Source organism: Rutidosis leptorrhynchoides, chromosome 3 (genome assembly GCF_046630445.1).
Source record: "Rutidosis leptorrhynchoides isolate AG116_Rl617_1_P2 chromosome 3, CSIRO_AGI_Rlap_v1, whole genome shotgun sequence".
Lineage (NCBI taxonomy): Eukaryota > Viridiplantae > Streptophyta > Magnoliopsida > Asterales > Asteraceae > Rutidosis > Rutidosis leptorrhynchoides.
This window is the reverse complement of record NC_092335.1, coordinates 407,770,880-407,785,592: the sequence shown is the minus strand read 5'-3', so window position 1 is coordinate 407,785,592 and position 14,713 is coordinate 407,770,880. Positions and strand designations below refer to the sequence as shown.

General features: G+C 37.0%; 1 protein-coding gene across 1 annotated transcript; it reads left to right on the top strand.

The window, feature by feature from the left end:
• Positions 1–12,989: 12,989 nt before the first annotated feature.
• On the top strand, positions 12,990–14,468 carry LOC139901378 (uncharacterized). The gene has a single exon (XM_071884099.1). The coding sequence runs from the start codon at positions 12,990–12,992 to the stop codon at positions 14,466–14,468; it is 1,479 nt and encodes a 492-aa protein (XP_071740200.1).
• The last annotated feature ends 245 nt before the right edge of the window (positions 14,469–14,713 follow it).

Genomic DNA, 14,713 nt, shown 5'->3' with positions numbered 1-14,713 from the left:
GTGCTCAAGCTTTTGGTTGATATCGGGTCGTTAGGCTCGTTCGAGTGAGACCCTTAAGGTTTCGATTGTGTTGTGCGTATTGTTGATATGGGTGACATTCCTAATGGAATTACCCTACGGTGGCATTTTGATTGACGAACGATGTAGTGACCCGAACTTTTCCATGTTTATATATATTAATTGAGATTGATATTTACATGACTAAATGTTTCCAACGTGTTAAGTAATCAAACTTGTTAAGACTTGATTAAATGAAATAAGTTTCATATAGACAATTGATCACCCAAGTTGACCGGCGATTCACGAACGTTACAAAATTGTGAAAACTACATGTTGTGGTATATATAGACATATATATATGGTTGACATGAGATTTTGATGAGTAAGTATCTCACTAAGTATATTAACAATGTGTGATATACATAAGAAATGAGATTACTAAGTTAAGAAACTCGAAATGATATATATAACGATTATCGTTATGATAACGTCTACTAAATACATATGTATCATATTAAGATATTGATACACTATATTTAACATGATAAAATGATATTTAAATATATCATTAAGTGTGTTAACAATGAACTACATATGTAAAAACAAGACTACTAACTCAAGAATTACTAAACGAGACTTATATGTAACGATTATCGTTGTAACGATATTTTAATGTATGTATCATATTAAGAGATATTCATACATCATAATATCATGATAATATAATAATTTAACATCTCATTTGATATAATAAACATTGGGTTAACAACATTAATTGAGATCGTTAACTTAAAGGTTTCAAAACAACACTTACATGTAACGACTAACGAAGACTTAACGACTCCATTAGAATGTATATACATGTTGTGTTTTGATATGTATTCTTACACTTTTGAAAGACTTCAAGACACATATCAAAGTACTTCTACTTAACAAAAATTCTTACAATTACATCCTCGTTCAGTTTCATCAACAATTCTACTCGTATGCACCCGTATTCGTACTCGTACAATACACAGCTTTTAGATGTATGTACTATTGGTATATACACTCCAATGATTAGCTATTAGCAGCCCATGTGAGTCACCTAACACATGTGGGAACCATCATTTGGCAACTAGCATGAAATATCTCATAAAATTATAAAAATATTAGTAATCATTCATGACTTATTTACATGAAAATAAAATTACATATCCTTTATATCTAATCCATATACCAACGACCAAAAACACCTACAAACACTTTTGTTCTTCAATTTTTTTCATCTAATTGATCTCTCTCAAGTTCCATCTTCAAGTTCTGAGTGTTCTTCATAAATTCCATAAGTATAGTTTCATAAAAATCAAGAATACTTCCAAGTTTGCAAGTCTACTTCCAAGCTTTCTAATCCATTCCAAGTAATCATCTAAGATCAAGGAACCATTTTTATTTATAGTAGGTTATCTTTCTAATTCAAGGTAATATTCATATTCAAACTTTGATTCAATTTCTACAACAATAATAATCTTATTTCGAGTGAAAATCTTACTTGAACTGTTTTCGTGTCATGATTCTGCTTCAAGAACTTTCAAGCCATCCAAGGATCCTTTGAAGCTAGATCCATTTTTCTCATTTCTATTAGTTTTATCCAGAAAACTTGAGGTAGTAATGATATTCATAACATCATTCGATTCATACATATAAAGCTATCTTATTCGAAGGTTTAAACTTGTAATCACTAGAACATAGTTAGGTAATTCTAAACTTGTTCGCAAACAAAAGTTAATCCTTCTAACTTGACTTTTAAAATCAACTAAACACATGTTCTATATCTATATGATATGCTAACTTAATGATTTAAAACCTGGAAACACGATGAACACCATAAAATCAGATATACGCCGTCGTAGTGAAACCGGGGGCTGTTTTGGTTTGGATAATTAAAAACTATGATAAACTTTGATTTAAAAGTTGTTCTTCTGGGAAAATAATTTTTCATATGAACATGAAACTATTTCCAAAAATCTTGGTTAAACTCAAAGTGAAAGTATGTTTTTCAAAATGGTCATCAAGATGTCGTTCTTTCGACGGAAATGACTACCTCTTTAGTAATTGACATGTAACTTAAATTTCCGACTATAAACCTATACTTTTTATGTTTGGATTCTTAAATTAGAGTTCAATATGAAACCATAGCAATTTGATTCACTCAAAACGGTTTAAAATGAATAAGTTATGGGTAAAACAAGATTGGATATTTTTGATCTTTTTAGCTACTGGAAATGTTTAACAAATCTATACAAATCATATCCTAGCTAACTTATATTTTATTATACATGTATTCTAATATATTATGTAATCTTGGGATACCATAGACACGTATGCAAATGTTTTGACATATCATATTGACCCATGTATATATATTATTTGGAACAACCATAGACACTCTATATGCAGTAATGTTGGAGTTAGCTATACAGGGTTGAGGTTGATTCCAAAAATATATATACTTTGAGTTGTGATCTAGCCTGAGACGTGTATACACTGGGTCGTGGATTGATTCAAGATAATATATATCGATTTATTTCTGTACATCTAACTGTGGATAACTAGTTGTAGGTTACTAACGAGGACTGCTGACTTAATACACTCAAATCTTTAAAACATAATAAAAATGGTTGTAATTATATTTTGATCATACTTTGATATATATGTACATATTTGTATAGGTTCTTGAATCGATCCGTGGCCAAGTCTTATTTCCGAGGAAGGAAATATCTGTAAAAGTGAGTTATAGTCCCACTTTTAAAATCTAATATTTTTGGGATGAGAATACATGTAGGTTTTATAAATGATTTACAAAATAGACACAAGTACGTGAAACTACATTCTATGGTTGAATTATCGAAATCGAATATGCCCCTTTTTATTAAGTCTGGTAATCTAAGAATTAGGGAACAGACACCCTAATTGACGCGAATCCTAAAAATAGATCTATTGGGCCTAACAAACCCCATCCAAAGTACCGGATGCTTTAGTACTTCAAAATTTATATCATATCCGAAGGGTGTCCCGGAATGATGGGGATATTCTTATATATGCATCTTGTTAATGTCGGTTACCAGGTGTTCACCATATGAATGATTTTTATCTCTATGTATGGGATGTGTATTGAAATATGAAATATTGTGGTCTATTGATACGATTTGATATATATAGGTTAAACCTATAACTCACCAACATTTTTGTTGACGTTTAAAGCATGTTTATTCTCAGGTGAATACTAAGAGCTTCCGCTGTTGTATACTAAAATAAGGACAAGATTTGGAGTCCATGTTTGTATGATATTGTGTAAGAACTGCATTCAAGAAACATATGTCGATGTAATATATTTCAATTGTAAACCATTATGTAATGGTCGTGTGTAAACAGTATATTTTAGATTATCATTATTTGATAATCTACGTAATGTTTTTAAAACCTTTATTGATAAAATAAAGGTTATGGTTGTTTTAAAAATGAATGCAGTCTTTGAAAAACGTCTCATATAGAGGTCAAAACCTCGCAACGAAATCAATTAATATGGAACGTTTATAATCAATATGAACTGGACATTTCAAATGAGGAGCGTAAGACTTGGTGCAACCAAGCATTCCCTAGTGTTTGGGAGAATGTTTCCACCAAGCCATGGAGACGGGCCTTGGTGTTCGGTTGTTAAGCGCGTGTTCGCATTTGTGTTGAGGATGGTGGAACCATGAGGTTCATCGGGTGGATGGAACCCTAGCGATCGAGTATTTTGATCTCGATGTGTGTCGTTAATGGAGTCTACGTGACGCGATGTCAGGTGCCTCTTTATACCTGCTGGTATGATGTGCGACTTCGATGGTTGTGGTTACATTGTACTAAGGGTACCTTATAGAAACCTTTAGGTACATGAGGTACTAAGTGGAATTTGACAAGCTATAGCAATCGGGCGATTGCGAGAGTGATGCTTGTGTTTGTGTTAATGAACAATTGGTGTGAAGTGGAGAAGGACGCCTCCAAAATCCTTCGTGTGCTCAAGATTGGAGCAAGGTATCGTGATGGGTACATTATGGAATACAAGGCGGATGGATCTTGTATTTCTTTAGCGTGTTGGTTGTATGAGTCTCGGTGAGACGGAGACGGACTCGACGGTTGACTGAGTCAACGATGAGTGGTTATGGAACGATGTTCTAAGTAGGGGAGTTGAAAATCTCGCACGGAGATGTTCTAGTGTGTTGATATTGGACGATGCTCGTATAGGTTTGAAGCTAGTGCTGAGGCCTACGATGGTCGATTGTGATAAAGGTACGGTTTGGAATGAATTGTACCTATGGCTTTGGATTTAGATTACTACCAAGGTGGTAATGCGGTAAATCTCCTTGAAAGATAATGGACGTGTTTGACGAGCAAGGTGAGATCCCTCGGTTAAGGGATGTATGTGTCGGATTCTCTTTTAGAGAATTATTGTTTTGTGCCTATGTGCGATATAGGTGGTTTTTGCTCGATTGTGTTAAGGGATGTTCGCGCGTGCGGATAATTCGTGTGCGGAAATTCCAGGCGGTGTGGAATGATTCTAAGTATGCGTATATACTTTTGATTGTGGTGTATGGCTAGTGTATTCCCTTTGGATTTTGGTTATGTGATGGGAGTAGTGTTATATCGGCACGGTATAACGTTATCGGGAAATTCGAGTACCGGTGGGTAATGGGAGTACCATTACTGTGTTGAGATTTGGGAAGTGAGTCTCGTGTAGTTCAGATTCACAGTGACACATGTAGGTGCGGTTATTCTATTGGGATAGTGACTCTCGTGATGTTCGGATTCACTAGGGCGCGTGTAGTTCGGCCAATCCCGATTGTTGTTGCGGTGAAGGTAGTGAGTCGCGTGTGGTGCTGATTCGCTAAGGCGCATGTAGTTCGGCCAGCCTTCATGTTGTTGGAGTTGAGAACTATTGGTTGTTTAATAGGCCAATGGTGGGGTCGCGAGGACCATGTTGTGTGATTAGTGATGTGATAGCCGTGTTTCGCTCACATGTTGTTACGGGTGTGACAATAGTCGATTTTGTACACCTTCGGATTAGCGTTGCCATAGTCATTTTGGGTGCTATCGGTTTTAGCCGTTTGCTTATGATGTTACGATAGTTGCGTATTAGTCGTATTGCTCACTACAAGGGATGTTTAGTGTAAGTGTTATCCGTAGGGATTCGCTTTTGTTCGGTCTTCGTCGTTTTGGTTGTTGACCCTATGTTGGGACTTGGTTGCTATTAGCATTGTACTTGGTAAGGGTACGCTAAGGGGTTGATATCTTGGTACGAGATTGGTGGAGTTTTACCCGATGTGAGGAATTGAGCGAGTTTTAGTGCTCGGATCTGTGGATTTGATAGATCGAGGGCGACGATTTAGTGGTTAAGGGTGATTCGTTGGGAAGATTTGCCTAGAGGAATTGGAAAAACGCGTGATGTTTCCATGTATGCTAAGTGCTTGTAGTAGTTTTTGGATGTTGTGTGCATTGCATGTCCCCTAATGCGCACAAGTGTGTATTTGGTAAATGGGAAAATCTTCGGATTAACAATAAATGTGGCGGAAGTCATATTGGAACGTATGTTTGAGGACCATTGAGTGTTGATTAGGTTGCTTAAGTGATGGAGATGATGGGGACGTGATCCAATTTAAGTGGGGGAGAGTTGTAAAACCCTGTTTCAGTTCAGTCTGGTTCAGTTGATTAGGACTCCGTCCAAGTTTTGGGACGCCGTCCAGTAAAGAAGGACTAGACGCTTTCCAGATTGTTTGGACGCCGTCCAAATGGTCTGACGGGCCAGCTGTGTAATTTTAAGATTTTAAAAGGGGTATGTTGGTCTTTTCACTTGGTGGCCGGTTTTAAGCCACAAATGGGCAAGGTTGAGCTCATTCAACCTTATCCTCACCCAACTTATCCTCTCATCTTCAACCTCAAGTTTTATAGAGAGAGAAGAGTGAGAAAGCTTGAGAAAAGGAAGAAGAAGCTTGAATCGATCAAAAGCTCGAGTATTAAAGTTGTTCATCTCGTTCTTGGCTACGTTGTGGTTGTTTTGGTAAGTTCTAACTCCGAATTTCATTGTTTGATTTGATATTCAAGTTAGGGTTTGAACTTAAAATGTTGAGAAACCCATTTAAACTCTTGAAGTGAGCTCATTGATGCTAGTAATCGGGTTTATTGTTGTTGTTGGTGGGTTTTAGGTTGGAAACCGACTTGGCCATGATTAGGGTTTGTAAATTGGGTATAATCACTAGTGTTAGTGATTATGGAAGTGATGGAACCCATTTGGGGGTGTTTGGTTGATTAATTTTGAAATGGGTCAAAATTAGGGGTTGTGTGTCAATTGGGTAAAGATAAGTGTTTAACATTTGTGTACGGGTTCAATTGGTGTTTTAGGACCATTCTCACTTGTGTTAGTGATTATTGGTTAGTTTGGACACCGGTTTGTACTTGACAGTGCATTTGGGTCAAAAATGCACTAAGTGTCAATTGGGTTGGTTTGTAAATCCACCCTAATTGTGTTGGTTGTTATGTTATAAATGGAATAGGTACGTTCCATTGGCGAGTTGCGGGATTGGATTGCACTTCATCGAGGTGTTTAAGGTGAGTGTAAATTTACTATACGTGTATGTATGCATAGGATGGGTGCGTGTGTGTGGAGTGACCCTTGCTCGGGTTTACTCTATGTATGTGTGGGAGAATGGACTCCTCTTGTGCTTCGGGTCCATGTGATACGCTTATGCGTTTGGGTTACCACCCTTGATGTTGTGATTGGCTAGTGTATTGGATAAACCCTTTGGCGATGGGTTTTGCTAGCTTTTGTCGTGGTGATGATTCGGGTAGTGAATCGCGGATGTTCGGATTCACTAAGGCGCGTGAAGTTCGGCCAACCCTATTGTGATGTATGACTAAGGTATGAATCGCGTGATGTTCGGATTCATAAAGGGGCGTGAAGTTCGGCCCTTAATAGTCAAGTTGTTTGGAGGTAGTGAGTCTCATGAAGTCCGAATTCACTATGGCGTGTGATGTTCGGACAACCTTCATGTGGTTTAGGTAAAGGGGTTAACCTTGTTGATGTTGTTGAGCATATTTATTGTGTATGTACGTATATACTTAATGTTGTGTTGTAGCTAATCTTGTGGCGTTAGCTTGGAGTTTTCGTAGCGTGTAGCTACTTTGTGTATGTACCTATTTATAGCTTGCTTGCTATGCGGTGGCGGTATGTGTTTATTCTTTGTGCTTGGTGATGCGTAGTCGTTTTATGCATATGTATGTGTATAGTATCTTTACATTCACTAAGCATTAGCTTACCCTCTCGTTGTTTACATTTTTATAGATTTGCATGAATGCGGTGGCTCGGGAAAGCATGGGGACTAGTGGACTTGCGTAGTTGCTTAGAAGGCGTGCTTTTGGATTTGATTATGATTGGGTAGCGTATTCCCAATCACCATGCTCGGTCTTTATTTTTGTGTTAAAACTCACGTGGTCGGAAACTTGTATTTTGTACGAAAGTCGTAAAACGGACGATGTGGTCCCGGTGTTGTAAAACTTGTTTTATCGTGGGATATTCTTAGTTTTACTTATAATGACGTGTCTTGATAATTGGTTTCGTTTAAAAGTGTCGGGAAGCGGGTTATCCGCTCGCGTGTAAATGAAAAACTGATCAGAAATTTACAGTTCATTTGGACGCCATCCAAAAGGCTTGGACGCCGTCCTGGTCTTCACTGCTGGACGCCGTCCAGATAACTAGACGCCGTCCAGATGTACTGTGTCACAAATTTTTTTTTTGGGTCGTGTTTTCGGTTGAATAATGGGTTGGGTCGTTACAAAGTTTTGGAAGTTGATAGGCCCCGCGACTATTTGGGCGATTTGGGTAGCTAGAAACGACTTCATCTTCAACAACAAATACTCTTGTCGTTCGGTTATCGTGCGCAACATCAAGCTCAAAGTGTTCCTTTGAACAACGAGCCTCAATTTGTGTCACGGGTTACATTCGTATGTTTGAGACCAAAATCCCTCTTTTTTATGTTTTTAGGCCTTAATGCCATTGTATGTCTTTCAATTTCAAGACCGAGATTATCTCCGTCTTTGTACCTTGTTTTGATCCTTCATTGCTTTGATTAAGTGATCAACCTTATAATATAATCTTTCTTCGTCGTTAAAAAAAAATGTATTAAATTAATATAATACAATGTTTAATTCATTTTCAGCCATATATTAGGACATATGGTACTACCAATTGTCACATGTATCATGTACTATCAATTGATGTATCATGTATAATTATTCATATATGTACTATCACTTGTCAAACGTACCATGTACTATTCTATATTCTATATTAATATATAATAAATTAAATGATTGTACGTACATAATTAATTGACGTTCAAATGATTGTAGTTATGTATTAAATTAATATGGTCGATGAAGAGACCCCACCTTACAAATCTAAACCTTGAGTACGTGTTTGTTCCTTGATTCCTTTTTTCTCCTGTCTGATTTCAATTGGATTTTAGAAGGCTCAAATTCCCTCTCAATTCCCTGTTCTCTGACAATTCCTTCGTTTTTTCCGTTCTTCCTCTCTTCTGATCTCTTAATTTTCTCAACGATTATCTGTCTCTTTATTCAATTGCTTTTCTACAGCTTTCAAGTTTCGTTCTTCATAACAGGTCTCTATTTATTTGATTTGGTCTCGATTTTCTATGGCCTCTGATCGATTGACAATTGGTTCTCTTCATTTGATTCGGCGTTTCATCGAGATTTCTTCTATTCGAAGGTGTTGTTTTTTCCGGCCGATGTACCCTATTCTTTTATTGGGGATGACGAATCTGTCGGCTTTGATTCATACGGTTTTGAAAGGCTTTTTGACTTTGAGCTCATGGTGTTATGGATTAATTAGACAGTCATGTGCAAGGCACATGACCACTTAGCTCTTCTTTTATCTTAGTATAAATACTAGTTTAAGAGATGTAATAGACAGTTAATGAATGTGTAGTGTGTGAACACTTATCTCCCTCTTCCTATTCTCTGTCAATTGTGAGCTATCAATTGAATAAACATCAATTTAGTTCATCTCGATTCAACTCCGAAGTTGATTCTTCCTTCGACGCATCTAGGTTGTTTCGAAGAGCTTCTCCGATTCTATCGAATCCAGGAAGTTCATAACAGTGGTATCAGATTTCAAGTTTCGTATCCTAGGGTTTGTTCATCAGAAAATCAAGAAAACAAAAGTCAACAAAAAAGTCAACTGTTTTGGCGGAAGGATAATTACGTGATTTGTGATCAAATCTGAAGTTACATGAAGCTTTGTTTGTGTTTCGTGATCAAATCTTCGGAATTTCAGACTTCAATTCCGTGATTAGATTGAGTTTTGGTCAATATTCGTGTTTGTGACTTTTCGCATAAGTTTGATCAAGATCTGTAGATGTTGGTGTTTTTGGTTCGATTCGCGTACAAGAAGTGTTAATCGGAGGTGGATGAGTTAGTTCCGATCGTTTTTCCGATTGAATTTGCTGTTTCTGACGATTCTGTGTTTACGCCACCGTCGTCCGTCGTCCTCCGCCACCGTCTCAGGCGACCGGAGATCCAACTGTTTTTTCTGGTTGCAGAAGTAAGTTGTACAGTTGTGAATGTCATACGAGTATTCATCTCACTCGCGTCTGCTAACACCACTCGCTCAGAGGTGCGTGACTTGTACATACCATTCAGATTTAATTCTTCCTCTTCACTCTTAAAACCCAACAGGTCATTCCTAAGGCCCAATTCCGAATTACATTTACTAGAACATTGCTGGCCCATTGATCAAATAGACCACCTGCTTAGATTTTTTAATAATGTCTCTTCCTGACGCTCCAAAACAAACTGGAACCGTTAAGGAGTACTATGAGAAATTTGATCTTTGGTTCAAAAAGGTGAAAGATTTTATGGAATATACAGAATATTATGGTATTCATCTATTTGTTTCGGGATTACATTCTGAAATTAAGAAAGGTGTTACCCTTTTTAAACCCAAAACTCTCTATGATGCATCTATTTTGGCTAAATTACAAGAAGATACATTAGCGGTAATGAAGTGTCGGTCTCGAGTCTGTGATATTAAGCTTTCTGATAACGAAAGTTCAAATAAATTTGAGGGTAATAATGTCATTGATTTTGTGAACTATGATGTCGAATTGGTGGTGAAGGATAGTAAGGAAACAGAAGATGTTATTGATACTAAATATCAACAGACCAATGGTCAAACGCCAAGTAATGGGGATGGTCAATCGGACAATTCATTGGAACCATGGATGTACAAATCATTCAGGAAGGATAATGAGAATTCAACTCTGTCCTTTGAGGTTAAGATGTTGAATGACATTCACAAATTTGTTAACAAGAAAGAAGATCAAATATTCAACAAATATCGAAATGAATATGTTCATCAAAATGGTGCCAATGACGTGAAACAAGATGAAATTGTTGTGGATGCCAATGATGCGAGAGTTAAAGTAAGTACTGAAAATGATGAGTCGGTTATGGTAGATATTGTCCCTCATGATTCAAAATTGTGTAGTGACGAAACAATCAAGAAGTTGGAAAGGTGTAGCTACACGCATATGCCAATTACATTGTTTCATGATGTAGATGAATTCTATGAGACTTCCCTTTTCATAAGCTCACTTTTAGACGAGACATGTGAGCAAAGTGAGTTTTGTCAGGCGATAGGGAAGTACGAAAGGGAGTTGGCAATCGGGGTTGACAATGAATATAGTATGGAGTTGTGTACCGATGACATAACCATTACAATAACTCCTAGTTATGGATGTGTTCCGCAACACACTTATCCCAATCTTCATGATATGTCAATTCCAGTATATGAGTTTGGTGGAATTCGTAAGTGCAATGATCGTTTCAAATTGAAGCTAATGATACATTTGTGGCCCAAATGGAAGATTAAACGGATTTACTTACTTGCCGGTTTAGTTGCGATACTAGGAGTTTGCACAACTAATTCCACGTTTGTGTTTGACCGCGGGAAACCTACAACGCTTGTTAAAGGTTCTTTTGTTTTTGATAGGGGTAAAATTTTGATTGTTGTTGACAATACATACGTATTTGCTCGCGGAAGACTTTGTTGCTCTATATGCTTGAGGACAAGCATATTTTGAAGAAGAGGGGATTGTTATGGATTAATTAGACAGTCATGTGCAAGGCACATGACCACTTAGCTCTTCTTTTATCTTAGTATAAATACTAGTTTAAGAGATGTAATAGACAGTTAATGAATGTGTAGTGTGTGAACACTTATCTCCCTCTTCCTATTCTCTGTAAATTGTGAGCTATCAATTGAATAAACATCAATTTAGTTCATCTCGATTCAACTCCGAAGTTGATTCTTCCTTCGACGCTTCCAGGTTGTTTCGAAGAGCTTCTCCGATTCTATCGAATCCAGGAAGTTCATAACACTATTTTAAGGCCTCGTTGATCATTGCCCAATTTATGTCAACCCATCTTTTGAATATATTCATTCTACAAAGTGGGTTCTTTATGTTGGCCCAACATCATGTGGGATTTCTAGCAATGATTTGTTGGGTTTAGCGTTTTCTTTTGGGGTGTTATTTTTCGATTCTCATCAATGTATGTCTTTCTTTTTAGGCTCACATGCCTCTTTCATTGTAATGTTTTTCTTCATCGTTCCAATGAATGTTTTCTTAATATATATTTATTATTCGCTGTAAAAAAAATGTATTAAATTAATATAATACAATTTTTAATTTATTTTCAGCCATATATTAGGCCATATGGTACTACCAATTGTCACATGTATCATGTACTATCAATTGATGTATCATGTATTATTATTCATATGTGCTATCACTTGTCAAACGTACCATGTACTATTCTATATTAAAATATACTGTAATAAATTAAATGATTGTACGTACATAATTAATTGACGCTCAACTGATTGTAGTTATGCATTTGGGCAATTTGGAAGCTTTTCTTTGGAAGCTTCAAAGTTTTGGAAGCTTATCGGGCCCGCAACCATTTGGGCAATTTGGTTAGCTCGTAATGATTTCGTGTTTAACGGGAAATTTATGTGTCGATCGGTTTTGGTTCGGAATATAAAGCTCAAGACTTTTCTTTGGGCCACTAATATCAAACTTTGTAACGGTCTACATTCTTATGTTTGGATGAATAACCCGTCTTTACTATGCTTTTAAGTTTGTATTTTCCGTTTCTTTCTATATGGCCGAATGCTAATCCACTATTGTAATGTACTCATCTTCATTGATTTGATGAAGATCTTTCAATCAATATATTTTATCGTTTCCGTCTTAAAAAAAAAAAGATTGTAGTTATGCATTAAATTAATATAATACATTGTTTAATTCATTTTCAGCCATATATTAGGCCATATGGTACTACCAATTGTCACATGTATCATGTATTATTATTTATATGTACTATCACTTGTCAAACGTAACATGTACGATTCTATATTAAAATATAATAAATTAAATGATTGTACGTACATAATTAATTGAGCTCGATCAACTGATTGTAGTTATGTATAAATTAATATAATACAATGTTTAATTCATTTTTTCAGCCATATATTAGGCCATATGGTACTACCAATTGTCACATGTATCATGTACTATCAATTCATGTATCATTTATTAGTATTCATATGTACTATAACGTACCATGTACTATTCACATGTTTTATAGTTAGAATAATAGATAATAATAATAATAATAATAATGAATTAATGGCCGTACGTAATTTATTGACGTAGGGTGAACTAAATGTAGTCTATATGCATGCATTACATGCTGATCGATCGTGTATATAAGGGATGAGTTGATAAGTAGTGTAAGCATATAATATACCATAGATAGATAGATAGCTTTGGTTACTCAATATATATCTCTCCCTTTAATTTAGCTCCTACTAGCTTAGCTGTCCATCGTGAGCCATGGCGATGACATTGCTCCCAAGGTTTTTTGTTCTGGAATCCGGGGGGAGATATTTAAGCTTAACAGAGAATCAGTCGTCAGCAAGTGTGCCATCTGGGTTCCTAAAATTCGATGAAGAACAAATTTGGAGTCCACGTGTAAAGTTTGAGGTGGAGAGAGCTAAGAGTGTGGGTGTGCAAGAGATGGTGCACATAAGATCTTGCTACAACAATAAGTATTGGGAGGTGTTACCTGCAGCAGCCAATTCAACAAGAGTAATTAGTGCATCTGGAGAGAAACCAGAGGAAGACCGATCAAAAGAGTCATGCACCTTGTTCAAGATTCACTCCGCCCTCACAAGTAACACAGCCGTCCGTTTACAATTCGTTCAAAACGGGATGGATGCAGGCCGTTTATTGCCCAACAGCGTTTATAATGTGACCATCCATGGTGGCATGACAGTATCCGATGAGTTTACAAACAATGGCTTGTCAAAAGAATTCAATGTAACAAATTGGGAAACGCTGGTGATACTTCCCAAGGAAGTCTCATTCAAATCTGAAGAATTAGATGGAAATTATCTTTGCTCCCGTATCCTTGATCGAAGGTATCCGTATCAGAGGTTCGAGTCTGGGTTGGATGTTGGAGATCCACTGGTGGCCAAAGAGCTGTTCCCCACTCCTAACGGAAACTATCGCATAAAGGACATGCACTTTGGCAAGTTCTGGAGACTTGGTGGAAACTGGATATGGGCTGACGCCGAAGAAGATAGCTCTAATAATAATGACACCTTGTTTTCCATTGTGAAAATAAGTGACACTGTCATGGGTCTTCGCAATTTGGGAAACAACAGATTCTGTGGTGCAGTCACCAAAGAGGGAAAAACCGACTGCCTAAACGCCGATTATCCTACTATCTCAAGACAGACAAGGCTGATGATTGAAGAGCGTGTCCTGCACAGAGAGATCTCAGATATCAAATACCGGCTCTCGGACTCAAGGATTTATCAGGACGAGATCCAAGAAGTTGCTCATGCTTTTGCAAACAACAACAGTCCAACAGACAATGACACAATCACCCTGAATTATAAGATAACTGAATCTAGGACTAGTCATTGGACTAACAGTGTATCAACCTCGGTAGGTGTTGCTGTTAGTTTCGAAGTATCAATAATTCCAATTATTGCAAAGGGGGAGGTAGAAGTGACAACTGAATTTAGCTACTCCCATGAGTGGGGAGTTTCCAAGACAACGGAGATTACCAAAGAGGTGAGCTATGTTGTCACGGTGCCACCATTTAAAACAATCAAAGTGACCCTCATGGCTACAAAGGCTGCTTGTGATGTGCCTTTCTCCTACACTCAAACTGATCTTCTTACTACCGGTGAAAGGGTTCTCATAACCAAGGACGACGGCGTTTACACCGGCATAAACAGTTATAACTTTAATTTTTCATCCCAAGACGTAACTAAGGATGCTCAAGGAAGAGTTTTCTTCTAAGATCGCGTCCTAGCCGCTGTTGATCGAGTAAGGGTGCTCTAAATTGTCCCTAATTTCTAGCCGCTGTTTCAACAGACATATAGTTGTTCTATTTTATTATGTTTTCAATAAGTTGATCGGTTAGAATCAATTAGGAAGCAATTAATTTCATGTTTTATTAAGCTAGCTAGTCTTTGTATAATAATTATGAATAAAAAGTGAACTCTTAGTTTGCCAACTCCCCATGTTAGGGTACTCACTCACAA

What these genes read in the sequence shown, in the direction of transcription:
- LOC139901378 (XM_071884099.1), top strand. Translation starts at nt 12,990, where the DNA reads ATGGCGATGACATTGCTCCCAAGGTTTTTTGTTCTGGAATCCGGGGGG.